At 33.4% G+C, this 19,076-nt stretch overlaps 1 protein-coding gene across 7 annotated transcripts in view; it reads right to left on the minus strand.

Annotated features, from left to right (window-relative positions):
* The window catches only part of KCNH1 (potassium voltage-gated channel subfamily H member 1), a 610,670-nt gene that overhangs the window by 504,091 nt on the left and 87,503 nt on the right, over positions 1-19,076 (minus strand). Inside the window, exon 1 of one of the 7 annotated variants that reach the window (XM_074309071.1) lies at positions 8,679-8,758. The exons of the other annotated variants lie outside the window; for them this stretch is intronic. Within the exon in view, the coding sequence (XP_074165172.1) occupies positions 8,679-8,712 (34 nt within the window). The 5' untranslated portion in view covers positions 8,713-8,758. Of the gene's footprint in view, positions 1-8,678; positions 8,759-19,076 lie in introns of those variants that run through there. 7 annotated transcript variants of the gene reach the window in all.

The raw sequence follows: 19,076 nt of genomic DNA on the forward strand, positions 1-19,076 counted from the left end.
AACTAAGAATGAATTATTGACCGTTTTACATCCATTTTCATCATTTGATTGAAATGAACTTCAATCAAAATATCACCTTAATCCTTTTATCTCTTGGATATGTGATATTTTCCTGGAAAAGAATGAATCTAATAACCAAGTCCTTTATACTGCTGCAGTTCTGATACAGTACTTGTGAAATAACTTTAGTAATCAACATATTTGAGAGGCCAGACTTAAGAGTAAGAAAAAGTGAAAAGAGAAGAGGAGAATGGGGAGGAGAAAATATATGTTTCTGCAGCATCAAGGGCATATGGTTTTGACCTTATAAGTTGGAATTCCGAATAAATTTTCCCATAGGAATATTATTACACATGGCAGGCTGGGAATACATGTTTAGAATAGGTGCTGCTGCAGAATTTCCTGAGCTAGACTATGAATGTAGCAAGTCTTCCTATGTGGAAAAACTATTAAAGTTCCAAATGGTCAATTTACACCAAATATTTTTGAAAATAATCCTAAATTGAATACAGGTTCGAATAAATGTGTACCTGCGAAGAAATAGGCACCTAGACATCAGCCCTTGAAGACATTAATACCTGGCCCAGGAAGAATCATAGAAAGTGAAAAATGATGATACCTGATCGGGAACTGGGAACATACCTGATTAGTAAGGAAAGAACTGAGCACCTGGTCAACTTTTGGGTTTAGGGTGAGAAAGGAGAGAAAAAGAGAGAGCTAAGTTGGAGAGGGTGAGAAAAATCCAAGATAGACTGATCAATATTGAAGTTAGATTCCTATAGTTGAACAGACCATGAGATGCAGCTTAGAGAGAATATTGTCATTGAAAGCCCATTGTTGTTGAAATTGGTCCCTGCTTCTATATAGAATTCTTGTATTGGTAAACTTCACAGTCTAATTAGGGAAACAGTGTGTACACCCCCTAGATACCAATGATTCTGAAATTCTGGATAAAACTTGAAACTGAATGAAGTTCATTCATTCATTCATAAAAGCTACTTAGGAAATTCCTATGCATAGAAGGTAGCAGACATTGACAACTGAATCAATGATACTAGTCTCAAATCTGCAGCCAAAGGGTTAGCTCTGGAGACCAAATAGGAAATATCTTGCTTCTCCAGGAACCAAAAATGTCCTAAACAAAATAGCTTGAGCTCAAAATAGAAGGTGAAAGTAGAATAAGCCAATAATAAAAGATAATGATTTTAAAGGTTGAAACAAAAGTAAGACCTGGGTGGAAAGGGAGTAAAATAGGGAGAGTCTTGGAAGATACAGATTCTTGCTTTAAATGTATGTTCGGACTACTAAATAATCTGAGAATATGTACTTGTAATTCATATATTTGTATATAGTTTGTACTCTAAGGTTCTCTTGCATTGTACTGAAAATAATATATACATTTACCTGACTGTACATTTGCAAAACTATAATGGACACAATATAGGAAGGATATTGCTGAAGAATGGCCATGAATTCAAGGGATTTTTTTCTTTGTAGGATAAATTTTCCTCTCTTTTGTTCTTCCCAGGAAGGCAAAGAAGAAGGATTTTTCTTTTGATGGTGGTTGTCCTGTTGGTGCCTGATTCTGCTGTCCAAGCATAGATTACTTCTTTCTTCCCATCTCTTCCATAGCTCTCTTTCCCTGTGGTTACTGCCCCTTTCCCTTATCAGAATCATTTATCCAGTCTCATGGACCAAGTTCAGTGCCTTGAATCCTTTGGCACCCAGAGAATCCAGAACGACCCTTTCCATTTGAGTAGTGGTCAAGGACCTTGAAACCATAAGAACTTTAGCTAATGAGAACAGGATCTATGACCACCATTGTCTTTTAACTTACGTGTGTGTGTGTGTGTGTGTGTGTACACTCAGGGATAGATGAATATGAGGTGAAAATTATACTAAACTATGGTGTCAGGGTAAGCTATCAAGACAACATTATGATACATGAAATAGATTGTAAAAAAAATTAGGCAATCTAAAAGCATTTCTAATTACAATGATTTGAATGAATTGTTCCACATTTTTACCTAACAAATATGAAGCATAATAATAGTCATGTATAGCATTTGATATGTATCAAATTGAATTTATCATAAGTTTTATTTGCTCAAAATACTAAACTATTTTCATGTGTCCAGTTTTCTATCTTATTGCTCAGGTAGCTCAATAGTCTAGAGGGCTGAACTTGACCTAGTTCATATCCCACCTCAGATACTTGCTAGCTAGATGACCAGGGGAAGTCATTTAAATTTTCTAGCCTCAGTTTCTTCAACTATAAGGTCAACACTTTATATTTTAATTTGCATGGGTATGTGTATGTGCGTGTTTATGGATATACAGGTGGATGGAAGAGAGACAGAGAGAAATATCTAAATTAAGACACCTAGCTCTAAATCTATGGTTTTATTATCATTTTTTGTTTCTGTCTTCTCCAACAAATATTATAATAATTTTCAAACTGCAAAACATTGAAAAAATATTATTTAAAATAAAACAAAGTCAAAAATTGCAGAATCAAGTCAAGTCACTAAGTATAAAGCACCTACTATGTACCAGGAGCTGTATAAAGTGCTAGGGATACAAAGAAAGACAAAAAGACTGATCCTGCTCTAATGGAATCACAGCATTTCAGGGTTTTAAGGGAATTCAGCAACTCTCTAGTCCAACCCACAGTTGGAAAAAAAATTCCCAATGACCACTCAAGAAGTGGTCATTCAACCTTTGATTGAAGATGTCCAGGGAGCCTGCTGCCTCTGGAAGCAGCTCTTGATTGTTAGGGTGTTTTTCCCTGATATTAGACTTATACTTTCTACTTTGCAATTCAACCATCAGCTCCTGGTTCTGCCATCCGGGACCAAACAGAACAAGTCAAATCCTTTTCCACCTAATCCATGCCTTTCAAACACATGAAGACAGTTATATTTCTAAGGAGTCTTCACTGCTTCAAACTAAAACTACCAGATTCTTCAATTGATCCTCACATATTATAGACTTGAAACCTCTTAAAATTCTCTTTATCCTCCTCTGAAAAATACCCAGCTAATCCTTCCTAAAATATGGCATCTAGAATTGAATGCAAAGTAATTGTCATCTGATCAGGGACAATAAGAACTCTTATTGTCTTTTTGTTGTTATTCAGTTGTTTTTAGTCATGTCTGACTCTTCGTGATCCCATCGTAGCTTTTCTTGGCAAAGACTGGAGTCATATGTCATTTCCTTCTCCAGAACATTTTACAGAGGAGGAAACCAAAGCAAAAAGGATTAAGTGATTTGCTTATGGTCAGACAGCTAATAAGTGCCCATCGCCAGATTTGAATTTAGAAAGATGTCATTCTGATTCAAAGCCAGGTACTCTATTCACTATATCATCTATCTGCCTTACTCCTGCTTTGTTCTTCTTTTAATGTAGCACAAATTCACATTAGCTTTTGAGGTTTTAATTTTTTTTTCAATGTTTATTTTTATTTAGTTTGTTAAACATATATCAATTACATTTTAATCTGGTTTGGCTGTATTCTGGAGTCTCACTGGTCTCTGGGTTTTAATTTCATACTATGGGTTTGTGATGAATTGGCAATCCACTAAAACCCTTGGATCTTTTTCAGATAAATTGCTATCTAGCAATGCTTTTCCATTCTTAGACTTGTGAACTAGATTTTTCTTGATTCCAAGAAGAAGTTATTAAATGTTATTTTCTTAGATTTAGACTTCCAAATTTGTTAAATGTAGCACTTTAGTGCTTAAAAAACACTTTATATATGTTTATATGTAATATTTATAATAATTCTGTGAGGTAAGCACTATTACTATCTTCATTTTCCCCAAGAAGAAACTGAAGTTCAGCAAGGCTGTGACTTGCCCTCTAACAAGTCAGTTAAACTCCTCACAGCTAGCAAGTAGCAGAAGTATGATTTGAACCCAAATCTTCCTTTAAATATAATGATTTACAGGATATGCTTCTTGTCTTTTGAAGGGGGAAAAGAATAGAGATGAATTCTAATTGTTGTCATCCAATATATTAGTGTAACCCAGGCTTTATCTATTTGCTCAAAATTCTCCTCATTGGTAAAGAATGATTACATAATACTCTATGCCTACAGGAAAAACGAATTGGTAATAAGAGAAATCCTTGTATTTCTTGATTCTACATCAAGAGAGGGCACACATTCCATATTCTCAAGGAGAGATCTTGCGGAGGTAGAGAGTAATTCTGGGAAGCAACTGGCATACCACACTCTGAGACTTCAGAGAATTTCCCCTTGGACATTATCAGAGACTTTCTTTCTTATGATTTAACTGATTTATCTCATTCCCAGTAAGAGATTCCATTTTATTCTATATCATTTCCTTGACTCTTTTTTGATTAACCTAGATAAATAACTTTATTTGCTATTCAGCATATATTATGTGTTCTAAGTGACTAGAACTGCTGTTTAATAATTTCCAAATTGTCCACCACTGCACACTGCAAAAGACCATTTTAAATAGCAATGTTTTCCTTCATGATGATATGTGGTTGTAAATTAGGAAATATAACAATCAAAAGAGAACTGATATTTAAAATTCAAAGGGTGTGGTGATTGAATCATCCAAAGAGAACAAAGAAATACTATATGAAAGGTATGTACGTTGACTTTCAGTCAGTCAACAAACTTTTGTAAGCACTTACTATGTTCCAGGCACTGTGCTAAATGCTAGTCATACAAAGGAAGGGAGAAAAAACCATTCCATCAAATTTATGAAAGAGACAGGATGTAAATAATTAGGTACACACAGGATAGATGTGGAGTAGAAGGAAATGAATCTCAGAGGAAAAAGGCATTAGTAGTTAGAGAGACTGCATCAGGAGATGCAGTTTGATCTGAGTATTAGAGAAAACCAGAGAAACTAGGAGGTAGAAATGAAGAGCAAGAGTAAGCACTATGGGGAACACATCTGAGGATGCTGATATCCTCAACAATTAAAGAGAATTTCAAAAGAGCAGAGAGTTTTGGGGAGAAGGATAATGAGCCCTGTGTGTTCATGTGGAGTTTGAGCAGCCTTCAGAAGGGACATCCTGTAGGCAGCTATTGACACAGTGGATGGCATGCTGGATCTGGAGTCAGAAAGACTAGCTCTGGGATCCCAAACAGTTACTCAAGCTCTACTTCAATTTTCTCATCTTTAAAATAGGGATAATAGTAGCACCTACCTCCCAGAGTTATGAGGATAAAAAGAGATATTTGTATTTTGCAAATGTTAAAATATTATATAAATACTAGCTATTATTAGTATGTCCAAAAGGTGATTGTATTTTATATATGTACATATAATGTACATATAAATATTTATACATTTATAAATATGTACATTTAGTATAAATATATATAAAATTCATAATGTATAGATAAACATATAGGTACCATTATCCTATTGCCTTATGTGTACATGTTTGTGTATATGGGTAGTCACAATATAAACAATATAGAGAAAATAGTATGTATATTACTATAAAACTACAAGCAATATATGCTTACTTATACTACTGTAAAACTCTAAGTTGCAAAGAAGGTTGAATTCAGAAAGGCAGCTTTTCTATCAAATAGTTTCTTATATCAATTGTTAAAATGAATTCTGTTATAAAAAACTGAGGTACAAAATTAGTGAGCATTTATGATTTATTTTGCAAAGCTAGCATTTGCACATTAAAGCACAGCATCTGACTCCTCAGATGTCAGAATCAAGGAGTAATTTACAAAGCTGGTTCTTATTTTATTTTTATTAAAACTTTTAATTTACAAAATATATGCATGGGTAATTTTTCAAAATTGACCCTTGCAAAGCCTTCTGTTCCAAATTATCCCCTCCTTCCCCTCACCCCCTCTCCTAGATGGCAGGTAGTCTAATACATTAAATATGTTAAAATATATGTCAAATCCAATATATGTATACATATTTATACAGTTATCTTGCTGCACAAGAAAATTTGGATCTAGAAAAAAAAACCTGAGAAGGAAAATAAAATGCAAGCAAACATCAACAGAAAGCACGAAAATGCTATGTTGTGGTCCACACTCAGCTCCCACGGTCCTCTTTTGGGTGTGGATGGCTTTCTTAATCACTGAACAATTGCAACTGGTTTGAATCATCTCATTGTTGAAGAGAGTCACGTCCATCAGAATTGATCATTGTATAGTCTTGTTGTTGGCATGTATAATGATCTCCTGGTTCTGCTCATAACACAACATCATGTAAATCTCTCCATCCCCTCTGAAATCATCCTCTTGATCATTTCGTATAGAACAATAATATTCCATAACATTCACATACCATAACTTATTCAGCCATTCTCCAATTGATGGGCATCCACTGAGTTTCCAGTTTCTAGCCACTACAAAAAGGGCTGCCACAAACATTTTTGCACAAAGTTGGTTTTTATAATAGAAAAAAAGGAATTTTTAAAATTACAGAAACTTATTTTAAGCATAATTCAATTGGACAAGACAGGTCATCTAACTAGTTAATTTCTCCCAGGTTTCCTTCACCTAAATTTGTACTATTGGAAATATCTAGTTGTCAAAATGAGATTACCCTAGAAGTTCTTGCCCTACAGGTGATGTCTTTTGTAACCAGAAAGCTTCTATGCAAAAAAAAAAAAAAAAAAAAAAGGAATTTGTAGTCAATAGTTAGCAGTAACCCCCACACCTGCCAACCTTAGAATATTTCATTACCCAATGAGATTCTAGCTCATGAAAAAAGGGAGATTATCCAGGAACTTAAACTTTGGCAATCCCCCTTCCCATTTCTAGCTGCTAGAAAATGGAACTTAGATTTTTAAAAGAATATTATAATCCTATGATTATTTTATTCCTACAAAGATATATGTCTTATTCTAAATTATCTGCAATTAATTAATAAAGTCTTATCAGTCTATCCATTCACTAAATCTATATATAACTTAGACACAAAAGATCATCTTAGTCGAATTTATGTTAAGGCTAGCTTTTCCTAAATAATGAAGCTTAATCCTATAATCAACCTAGAAATAAATCAAAGTAATCAATACTAATTGATTTCCTTTTTATAGTGAAATCATAGTTCTGGTCTCTATTTTTATGCCTAGACATACATGATCATAAAGTTGAAATCTCGTCTGGAGAGACTTACATGAACTGAGGCTGAGTGAAATGAGCAGGACCAGGAGATGGTTGTATACTTCAACAACAATATTTTCAACAATCAGATGAACCAAATCAGTTCCAATAGAGCAGTAATGAACTGAACCAGCTACACCCAGCAAAAGAACTCTGGGAGATGACTATGAACCACTACACAGAATTCCCAATCTCTCTAATTTTGTCCGGCTGCATTTTTGATTTCCTTCACAGGCTAATTGTACACTATTTCAAAGTCCAATTCTTTTTGTACAGCAAAGCAACTGTTTGGACATGTACACATATATTGTATTTAATTTATACTCTAGCATATTTAACATGTATTGGTCAACCTGCCAAGGTAGGGGTGGGAGAGGAAGGAAGGGAAAAATTAGAACAAAAAGTTTGGCAATTGTCAATGTTGTAAAATTACCTATGCATATCTGGTAAATAAAAACTATTAAAATAAATTTTAAAAATAAAGTTGAAATCCCAACAATGTGTATATTCCATCCTATAATGAAGACTGCAACCTATTTATTTCTGTCTAAACTACAAAGCTCTTATTTATGTCTTCTCATAAGAGAGCATTTACTTAATATTCTGAAGACTTCTCTTTAATATCATGAGGATAACAATAGAGTATATAAACTGTCCATTACATGTCTCTTCTCATTTTATTCACTTTCTTTTCTGATAACATACATCTATGGTAACATCTCATTTTATTCTTTAAAGTTCGTTATTTGTTCTATGACCTGTCTTGTTCCTACCTACCATGTATTTCCCATTGCCCTGTGATACTCATTAAATTATTTAGATATTTCATATCTAGCAACTATACAAAAATCCTCATAGAATATTGATATTAAAGAATGGGTCTTTGTTTCTAGGAAAAATTTGGGATCATTAAAATAGCTTGCAATTTCCCAAGGCCAAACACCCACTCTCCTGAGACTGATGGAAAACTATAAATTGTCCATTTACTTGCAAGTCAGAATTTGGGCAATAGAACTCAACCACTTTTTCTCTGTAAATGATTAACTTCTGAGAAGTTGTGGTTCTAGAAAGTTCTGCAATGATGACACAAGTAGTATATCAAAATGAATCATGACAAAGAAATTTTAAGAAGAACTGGGATAAAGAATGTTATCTGGAAATGTTATGATAAAAAAAAAAAAAAAAAAGATGAGCTAATCACAAGAACCAAAGAGAAGCACAGGGTCAACCTGAGTATTCCATTGTATACTTAGCATATCAGAAGAAATTGAAAAGCATACCAGGCAGCCCCTCTGCTGCTAATTTGGGGCTAATGGGGTAACTTGGACAAAAGTGACAGAGAACTAACTGAAGGAACAAAACACTTGGAGGAAAAGACAGGAGTCAGTTTTTGCCAGGCAAATCAAATGACCATTGCCACTTCTCATGACATTTGGATGGAGCCAGCCCAAGATACTGAATATAAGAGCTTGAATAATAGCAGTGCCCCCCAGATGACTACTCTTTTGTAGTCTAGCCTACAAAGATATTATCTGGGAAATATACCTATAAAGAAAAGCCCTCCATGTTTATAAACCATCACATCCAGGACAGATAATCCAGCCTAGCCAATGCAGCAAGGCAACCTAAAGGACAGAAAGAGACAGTATGAGCCAAGGAAATCAAACCACAATCACCACCTCTCCTCAGACCCGAATGGAGAGAGCCCAAAATCCTGAATCCAGGAGTTTTGAGAATTGTAGTGCTTCCAGCCTGAGCCTCCTGGACATCACTGAAGGGCAAGTGCAAGAACCCAAAGAGTAGCTTAATAAATTATTTATTTGTTTTTCATTCATTCATAAGATGAGAAAACATAAATGCATTTTAATTTTTCTAATTAAATTTTATTTTTTAATCAGCAAAAATCTGCTTTCCTTCCCTCTCATTACTTATTCCATAATTGAAAAACACAAAAATAAAACCCCTGTTACAAATACATATAATCAAGCTAAATAAATTTACATTTTAGCCATGTCTTGAAAAAAATATATATATGTAACATATATACACACACACACACATATATATATATATGTATATATATATATATATATATATATATATATATATATATATATATATATATATATATATATATATATATATATATATATACATATGTCTCATTAAGCACTCTTTGTTTTTCTTGTCTCTATAGGGATGTATATAGTATGTTTCATCAATAACCCCCTAGAATCATGGTCAATCATTATGCTAATCAGAATTCCTTTAGCCAATATCAGTTCATATATGTCTTCCCAGGTTTTTCTGAAATCATCCCCTTCATTATTTCTTACCAAAAATTAGTATTCTAACCAGAGGTGCGCTAATAGTAGTAGCTAATAAAAATAAAGCAATTCTAAAAAAAAAAAAGTGGGGGGGGGGGAACACAACACATTTTTGTTTCATTGCATTATTAACATTTTTTCTCCATCAATTTTCTTAAATCTAGACAATCTACAAAATTACCCAATCTGTAATATTTACCAAAATCTGAGTTTTAAATATTGATTCTGAAAATGTAATAATTGATTCTCATAATCCAGTTCAAGCTTTGGCTATAGCTAAAACAAAGTATCAATAATAACTTGGATTTTATTCTTTGAAAAATATTGGTTCATATCTTTTGACCATTTTATATATGGGAAACTTGTTCATAAAAATTTAAGCAATTCTTAAGCAAATCAAAATTAAGCAATCTGATACCTTTATCAGAGAAACTTACTGCAAATATTTTTCCGAGTTAGCTGTTTTTCTTCTAATGTAAAAATTCTATTTGTAAAATCAAAATTATGTATTTTTTCTTCTGTGAACCCTTTCAACTCTTATTTAGTCATGACTTCTTGGCCTATTCATGATAATTTCTTTCATGCTCTTCTTTGTTTATTTGTCACCTTTTATGTCTAATTCATGTATTCATTTTATGCTTATCTTTTAATATTGTCTTGAATTTTGTTTTATGCTTAATTTTTGCCAGACTACTTTGTAGTTTTGATCAGGTCCTTAACCAGGTACCTATAATTTTTTGTTTTATTCAATATTATAATATTGTGTGTGTTTGCTTTTGTATGTTTTTAATTTTTTTAGTTAAGATCCACCTCTATTTTTTAACTAGTACCAAATTATTTTAATGATTACTGCTTAGGAGTATAGTTTGAGATTTGATACTCCTTCCTTTCCACTTTTTAATTATTTTCTCAGGATTCTTGATTTTTTTTTTGTTTCTCCAGATCAATTTCACTATTCTTTCCTAGCTCTATATAATGTCCCTATGTAGTTTGATTGGCATGGAATTTAATAAATAAAATAATTTAAGTAAATAATTTTTAATTTACTGGCATGATCTACCTATGAGCCATTGCTATTTCTCCAATGATATTTGTGTCTGTATTTCCTTAAAGGGTTCTATTCTTATTAATGTAGTTCCTGTGTGTGTCTTCATAGATAAACTCTCAAGTATCTGATACATTCTCTAGTTATTTTGAAAGGAATTTTTCTTTCTAGCTTCTATCAATAGATTTTGTTGGTATTATACAGAAATGCTAATGATTATATGGATTCATATTCTAGCATAAAACTGCTGAATTTACTAATTGTTTCAGTTAAATTTTAGTTGACTGTTTAGGATTTTCAACAGAAAGCAACTGCAAAAAGTGATAGTTTTTTAATATCTTTACTTACATTTATTTCCTTAATTTATTTTTCTTGTATTCTTACCATAGCTAGCATTTCTGGTTGGTTCAGCTAAATAGTAATATAAATAGACAGTAGTAAATAGTAAGCATATAGATATGTGTGCATGAAAATATTTATGCACCTTTTCTCTGAGATTTAGATACTTAATCATGTTAAGAAAAAGTCCATTTATTTCTATACTTATTAGTGTTTTTAGCTATTTCAACATCTATTGACAAAATCACCTGCTTTTATTACTTATATTATTTATGTGTTCTAATATGCTTATAGATTTCCTTATATCATACTAATCCCACATTCATAATATATATCAAATTTCAAGGTAGTGTAAAATTTTTTTTACATGTTCTTGTAAACTTTTTGATAGTATTTTATTTTTTACTTCAGTGTTTTTAGGAATGTTGCTCTATAGTTTTCTTTTTCTGTTTTGACTTTCCCCAGTTTAAGTAACATAACATAGCATGACTATCTTTGAATCCACTGGAATCTGAATCAGAGGTTTTTCCACTGGAATCAGGATCGTGTCTGTCCCTGTTCAGGAGCCAAAATGCTATGGTCCGGTCTAGCTCCTCTGAAAGGCTCAGAATAAGTCCTTGTCAGGAGAAGCAAAAGTCCTTGACCCACATTGGGCACCAATATGTAATGTGCTGTTGTCTCCAGAAACTGCCGATCACTCTCTGGGAGGAGATCTGCTGTCTCAACTGCCGCCAACTCTGACCTCATGTAGCGACTCTTTCTTAATCTCTCTAGTGCTGTCATCTTTTATCCTCCCAGAGAATGGGCATGGGATAATGCAAGGGCTTCTGGGAAGAAATACTTCAACCAATGAACTTGCTCCTCCTAAACAGATTTAGAAAGTGGTAAATAGAAGGAAATTAGATAGGTTAACTGCTTGGGAGAGAGGGTTTGCTTGTATTTTAACAGACAGAAGGAAACAGATGAAGAAGGAAACAGATAGGTGGCAACAAGCACCTGGAGAGAGACAGAAAAAGAGAAAAACTTCAAAACAAAGGAGAAGATCTAAGAAACATCTGACACTGAAAGAGCATGGCTAATAAGAAGACTGTTAAAGAACTTTAAAACCAGCAGGAATCATTAGATTTCCTAACACAAGATGAGACTAATGGACAATGGACTTATGGACATTTATAAATTCTCAATTTATGATTATTTGATCATGTTATTTGTTACATACTTCTAGCACATGTATTATGTTACTATGTTACTATGTATTTATAAAATCTATGTAATTATGTGTAATGCCTCCCATATTGATGGATTTATGTTTCAAGGTCATGACCACCCTATGTTCTAAATCAAAAGAAAGGGGGAGATGCTAGGTTCTTACTAAGTGCTAATGAGATAATGAGATATTAGGTTCTTACTAAGTGATAAGTTGATACTTAACAATTCTCTAGTTCCAGCCTTTAGGGGAGTTTTACCCCTGTGAACTGGGGAGGAGCTTACATGTTTAGGAGGAGCAAGTTCATTGGTTGAAGTATTTCTTCCCAGAAACCTTTGCATTATCCCACGCCCATTCTCTGGGAGGATAAAAGAGGGCAGCACTCGAGAGATTAAGAAAGAGTCTCTACATGAGGTCAGAGTTGGCGGCAGTTGAGACAGCAGATCTCCTCCCAGAGAGTGATCGGCAGTTTCTGGAGACAACAGCACATTACAGAGGTCTGTAGGAGTTTTCATTTTAGGGTTCTTCTCTAAACCTCTAAGATGATTTTTATGAAAGATTCTATGAAGATCATTGTATATCACTTGAATTTTATAGTTCAAAAGCATTTTAGATATCACAAAATAACTTTCTTGCCATTATAGGAATGATTAAACAAAATCATTTACTTTTTAAAAATAGTATTTTTTCAGTTACACATCAAGAAGACTTTTTAGCATTCATTTTTATGAGATTTTGAGTTCAAATTTTTTCCCTCTCTCTTCTTCTCTTCCAAAGATGGTAGGCAGTTTGATGTGGTTTATACAAGTGCTATAATGTAAAACATATCTCTATATTATTCAGTCCTGAAAGAAGAAACAGTTCAAAAAGGGGGAAAAACACAAGAAAGAATAAAATAAGTGAAAAAATATTCTTTGATCTGCATTCTGAATCCATCAGTTCTTTATCTGGTTATGGATAACAATTTTCTTCATGAGTTCTTTGTACTTGTCTTGGATCATTGTGTTGCTGAGAAGATCTGAGTCATAGTTGATCATCACACAATACTGCTGATAGTGCAATATTTTCCTGGTTCTGCTCATTTCACTTTGCATCAAGTCTTTCTAGGTTTTGCTGAAATCGGCCTGTTCATCATTTCTTATTGCACAATAGTATTCCATTACATTCATATACCACAGTTTATTCAGCCATTCCCCAGTTGACAGACATGCCCTTAATTCCTAATATTTTGCCACTATGAAAATGGTTACTATAAATACTTTGTTTGATACATTTAGGTTCTTTTCTCTTTCTTAGGATCTTTTTTAAGATACAGCCTTAGTGGTAGTATTGCTAGATCAGAGGGTATGCACAGTTTGGTTGTTCTTTGGTCATAGCTTCAAATTGTTCTCTAAAATGGTTAGATCAGTTCATAACTCCACCAACAACAAGAAAACTGTGTCCCCAAAATAGGTAAACTTTAAAAGATAGTGTTTGAGTAGAACAAAAAATGCACAATGGCAAGCAATGAAAAATGAAGGCAAGAAGATCATACTTATTGTATGTGTTATTATAATAGAACACACATAGAGGGGAAGGAAGAAGTCACAGGTAAACTACTGGATATTCCATAGAGTATCTGGGAACTAAACTTATATCTTCTTTACATTTTTTCTGTCATAGACTCTTACATAAGTTTAGCAAAACCTATAAACCTCAGAATATTTTTAAATGCATGAAATAAAATACATAGGATTGAAATGAATTTTACTGATATGAATTTTTCCATTCAAGTTCATAGATCCACAAAAATCAATCCACAAGCTCCTTGAGGGATATCTTCTTCAGGTTAGGAACTCCTGATTTAGTCTTTTTTTTTTTAAATGTGTTTCAAAAAAAACAGAATAAGAAAAACAGAAAATGAATGCAAAACAAAATGAAACAAAACAAAAGAGAACATTACCATATGGCCAACAAAACATCAGGGAGGATTCAAAATATATAACAATAAATTACCAGATCAAGAAAATATATATGTTAGTAGAAGAAATTATATTCCTGAATATCCATCTTTTCTTTACTTCTTTATAAATTGTTTTTTTTCTCTACTGATCAATATTTTTACTTTATTCTTTTTCCCTCTTTCATCCCCTCACCATTTCCAAGCAAGCTATAATTAAGAAAGGTTATATATATACATATATATGTATATATATGTATACATATGTAAATATATACATACACACACACCCCACATATACACATACCATATCTTTCCTATCCCTGCTGACTCTGTTTTAATTCTCCTTACTTGCTATTACTTAACCTTCCCTCACCCATGGATTCTTCCCTTGTCTTCTTCCCATACCCTTTGCTTCCAGATCCATCCATGCCTACTCCCTTATTTCTTTATAGATTTTAGAAGCTGTTATACCCTTCATGGTATATATATATGTAGTGTTGCCTATTTAACTCATTCCCGATGTAAATAGGTTTTCAGATCTATGAGCCCTCTACCCCTCCCTATTGCCTCTGTCTATTCTTCCTCAGCACCTCATTTATATAACTTAATTGCTGTTTTTACTTTAATTCTGCCCTAATCTTTCTTTTGAGCTGCGCTATTGTTGATGTTAATTTGAAACATATGCTATACATTTCCCATGTAAAAACAAACAGTTTCTCCATAATGAGTTCCTTGAAACTGATCTTTGATGTTGGCTCTTACATGTTAAATTTTCTATTAAGTTCAAGTTTGGTTGATAGAAAGTCCTGAAAATCTCTAAGTTCATTGAATGTCCATTTTTTCTCATTCAATATTATACATAATTTTGCTGGATATGATCATTTTGGTCAAAGGCTTAGTTCTTTTGATTGTTGGTAGATATAATTTCAGGACCCTCAGTTTTTCATTGTGGCTTCTGCTAAGTCCTGTACAATTCTAGTTGTAGTTTCAGCAAATTTGAATTGTTTTTCCTATTTCCTGCAAATTTTTCTCTTTGATCTGGGAGTTTCAAATTTTGACAATAATGTTCCTATGTGTTATCTATAAAGAATCTTATTGAGATGATGATCAGAGGATTTTTTCTATTTTTACTTTCCCTTCATGTTCTATCACTCCAAGATAATTTTCTTGGATTATCTATTACTGTTGGATTTGGATTAATACTTCACACATTATTGTGTGAAGGCCCTTTCTTTGGTCATAACTTTCAGGAAGTTCAATTTTCTCATTTTCTTTTCTTGATTTGTTTTCCAGGTCTGTCTTTTTCTTAAAAGATGTTTCATATTCTGTCCCATTTTTTTCATTTTTTTGTGATCTGTTTTATTTCTTGGTCTCATATAGCTTCACTGGCTTCCTCTTGCCCAATTCTAATTATCAAAGTTATTTTTGTCTTTGAGATTTTTACTTTTGTTTTTAGTTTTTCTTCTCATTTGATTTTTAAATTCTTTTTTGACTTCTATAAATTCTCTCTGGGCAGGGAACCATTTCACATTATTCTGTGGGGTAGAAACTTTTTTTTTACTTCATGTCTTCCTCTGAAGATCAACTCTGGTCTTCCCTGCTCCCATTGTAAATTTCAATGGTAGGATTATTTCTTCTTTGCTGGTTCATTTTTTTAAATAAGAGGTATTAGTATAAACACTTCTAATCTTGGGGGGGGGGGATGGTGTCTCTGGCTTCACATCAGCTCTCCCTTCTGACTTCTCCAAACCAAGAACTGCCCCCTCCAGCAAGTGCCAGGAGCCAACAGTGTCCCTGTATCACTGCTTTTGCACCTACCAGGTGCTGGTTCATTTTCACCCAAGGCCATGTCTCTGCAGCACAGCTGGACCTGATGCTCCTAATCAACTTCGATTCCCTCATTTTTCCCAGATTCAGACCGACTTCACAACCATTCCAGAAAGTGAACCTTTCTGTGGTTCCTGCAGAGGCTCCAGCCACACCCAGCTTTCTGTGGATCTAGCCTAGAGGTGTTTTCACTTTACAGGGTTAATCCCCAGCTTGGGGTCTTTCTTCAAATCTTCTCTGGTTGCATCAGGAGGACCCTGTTCTGCTCCAAGTCTTCCTAATTTTTCACCACTCTCTATTTTTCCTGAGGTTCAAATTTGTTTCTATTTGTGAGGGAAATCTGGAGAGTTTGAAATTTACCAATCTACTCCACCATCTTCTCAGAATCCTCCAATTTAGAGTCTTAAAAATTAAACTTCAATCTCAGCCTAGTTAGGATTCCTATTTTATTTCTATTCATTCAATCATTCAATTCATATTATCATATATAATGATATATTAGTATATAGAGAGTATATATATAGTAATATATAGAGTATATATATAGAATACTTGTCTATATAATCTACTAGCTGCATTAAAAGGAAGTCAAACTTATAAAAGTCTGCCTATTTGATACTTATGAATTTACTCTCTTCTGAGGAACTTGAAACATTGCATTACTTCCATAATCTTACCAATTTTATGTTTGTCTAGATAAAGGAAAGAATACAATCTATTGATAAAACAAAGCCAATTTTTGACATATGTATTAATATAGCATCTAAAGCAGAGTAGGGAACATCAAGCACATAGGCCATATCGGGGCAGCAAAATCATTGGGTCTGGCCCTGCTAAGGCAACTGCAGGGAAAATTCACAAATCAATAAATCCAGGAACTTTTTTATAGCAATATAAATTTATATTGAGTGAATAATAATGACATAAAATAATGACATAAATTTTGAGGAACAAGCAAGGACCATTCATTATGAGATAGGCAGGACACATATAAGTACATGACAGGACAAACATGGATGCTTTTTGCTGGCTGTCTACAGTTTGTCTGCCTGTATTTCAGTGACTCAGAGGACAATATGTGCCAAACAGGTTGGGAATATATGCAAACTTCACAACTCTAGGAAAGATAAAAATTTATCCTAGAAAACTCTTATTCATAAATCTATCTGGTAATCCCCATTATGAGGATCCATGAATCCCATGAATTTGATCATCAGAATCAGAAGAATGGGAAAGCTTAAAAATCCAATAAAATATAAACTTCCTGAGTGTAGGGACCATTTTTGTTTTATATCACAGTGCCCTACCAAACTGCTGATGAATTAACTATCTAGTTCAATTCTGTCATTTTACAGATTTAAAAAAAATTGAAACACAGACTTTTAAGTTAGCCAAAAGTCACACAGGTATTAAGTAGCAAAGCCAGGATTCAAATGCAGGTCCTTTAACTCTATAATTCAGAACTTTCCACTACACCATACTATATCCAGGTATAAAGTTTATCTTACCACTTAAAAAAACAAAACAAAACAAAACCTCTACAATACATTTGTTTATGCCAGATAATAATCATTGTAGATAATATTATTTATGTTGCTATATTATGTTTATAAGTATACATATCAATAGCAACAATAATAGAAAATGTTTATATGACATTTTAAGGCTTGCAAAGCTCTTTGCATGTGTTACTACATTTGAACTTTAATCCTCAATAATAGTTAATAAACATTTATTAAATACCTACTTTATGCCAGGCACTATGCTAAGTGCTTGGGATATAAATAAGAACAGGAAAAACATCTACTTCCCTCAAGAAACATGAGGGAAGAAAATACACACAAAAAAAGTTGAAAAGAGTGAGGGAATCCTATAAAGGAGCATGATCTTGAAGCAACCAAGAAGAGCAGCTTTGGCTAGAAGTTCTTTGCTCTAAATAAGAGAGGCTTTGGGAGGATTTTTTCTTTGCTCCTTTCCCCAGTCCTCCAATCAAAGGGAAAAGGCAATTCAGAGTACTAAGAAGTTGTTGAGTAGCTAAACTGAATCAATCTTCATGATTTCTGATGATGAACTTACCCTAGAGGAAGCCTGATTATAGAGAAATCATGCAGGGTAGCTGATGTAAACCCTAAGAGGTTAGGTGCTATTATTATCCTCCATTTACAATTAAGGAAGCTTGCCTAGTCCATATGGCTAGTAAGTCTCTGTAGCTGAATTTGAACTTAGGCCTACCTGATTCCAAATTTAATATTCCATTCACGGGGCCATCTAACATATATGTATGCTTAGGTGTTGGTGTAGAGGATGAGGAGATGATGTGTGAATGTATCTTTAAGGGTTTGAAAGGACTATACAATTTATCTTTATCTTAATTTCCATTCTTTAAAGTTGATCAGAAACTAATGCAGGCTTGGAAAATTCAAGGCTACAAATTTTCATTCTTTAAAGCTAAGCTTTTACCAAAAAGTTGTCATAAATTCCCTAAAAGAACTATTGCATTCTATCAACTTTTTATGTACCTATATGTACACAAAACAATTGTGTTATACTTGTTGAAAAGTTAATTGTTTTCTTTGAGGACATTTAGTGCCTAAGTATTCTTAAAATTAATATCTACATAGTTTATGGGAAAATAGAAAAATGCATATTATTAAAATAATTTAACCAATTCTGGCAATTTGGAACAATGTGATATCATAAGAAAGCCCAAATCCCTAAATTTCCCTTTAAGAAAAACATCAGAAATTCCTTTTTCTGTTCATCATTGACAAAGATACAGGAAGAAAGTGGATAGGAAAGATGTAGCCCATATAGAAACTCTTGTTCTAACTAACACTTCCCTTAATCTACCTTCCCTGTAATTCCTTGACACTCTACTTTCCCCTTCCCTTAATTCCTTTTTCTCCCATTTCTTTGTTGGTTAAGATGTATCTTTGTACCTAAATATCCTTTAATCATTTCAGATAACAGTAAGATTCAAGTGTTGCCCACTTCCTTTCAGCTCTATCTTGTTGTACAAACTCCTCACACCCCATTTATGTGAGATAATTTTCTTCCTTCTTCCTCTCCCTTCCCCCCTCTTTCAGGGCATTCCTCTTCCATACTTTTTCCATTCTTCTTTTAAGATCATCCAAACATAACCAAGTCATACCCAAACCCTCTGTCTAATTAGAATTCTTCTATGATCCCTGGTGACAATAAAGTTCTAAAGAGCTACATGTATCATCTACTTATATGATTATATAAAGTTGAACTT

Source organism: Sminthopsis crassicaudata, chromosome 4 (genome assembly GCF_048593235.1).
Source record: "Sminthopsis crassicaudata isolate SCR6 chromosome 4, ASM4859323v1, whole genome shotgun sequence".
Classification (NCBI taxonomy): Eukaryota; Metazoa; Chordata; class Mammalia; order Dasyuromorphia; family Dasyuridae; genus Sminthopsis; species Sminthopsis crassicaudata.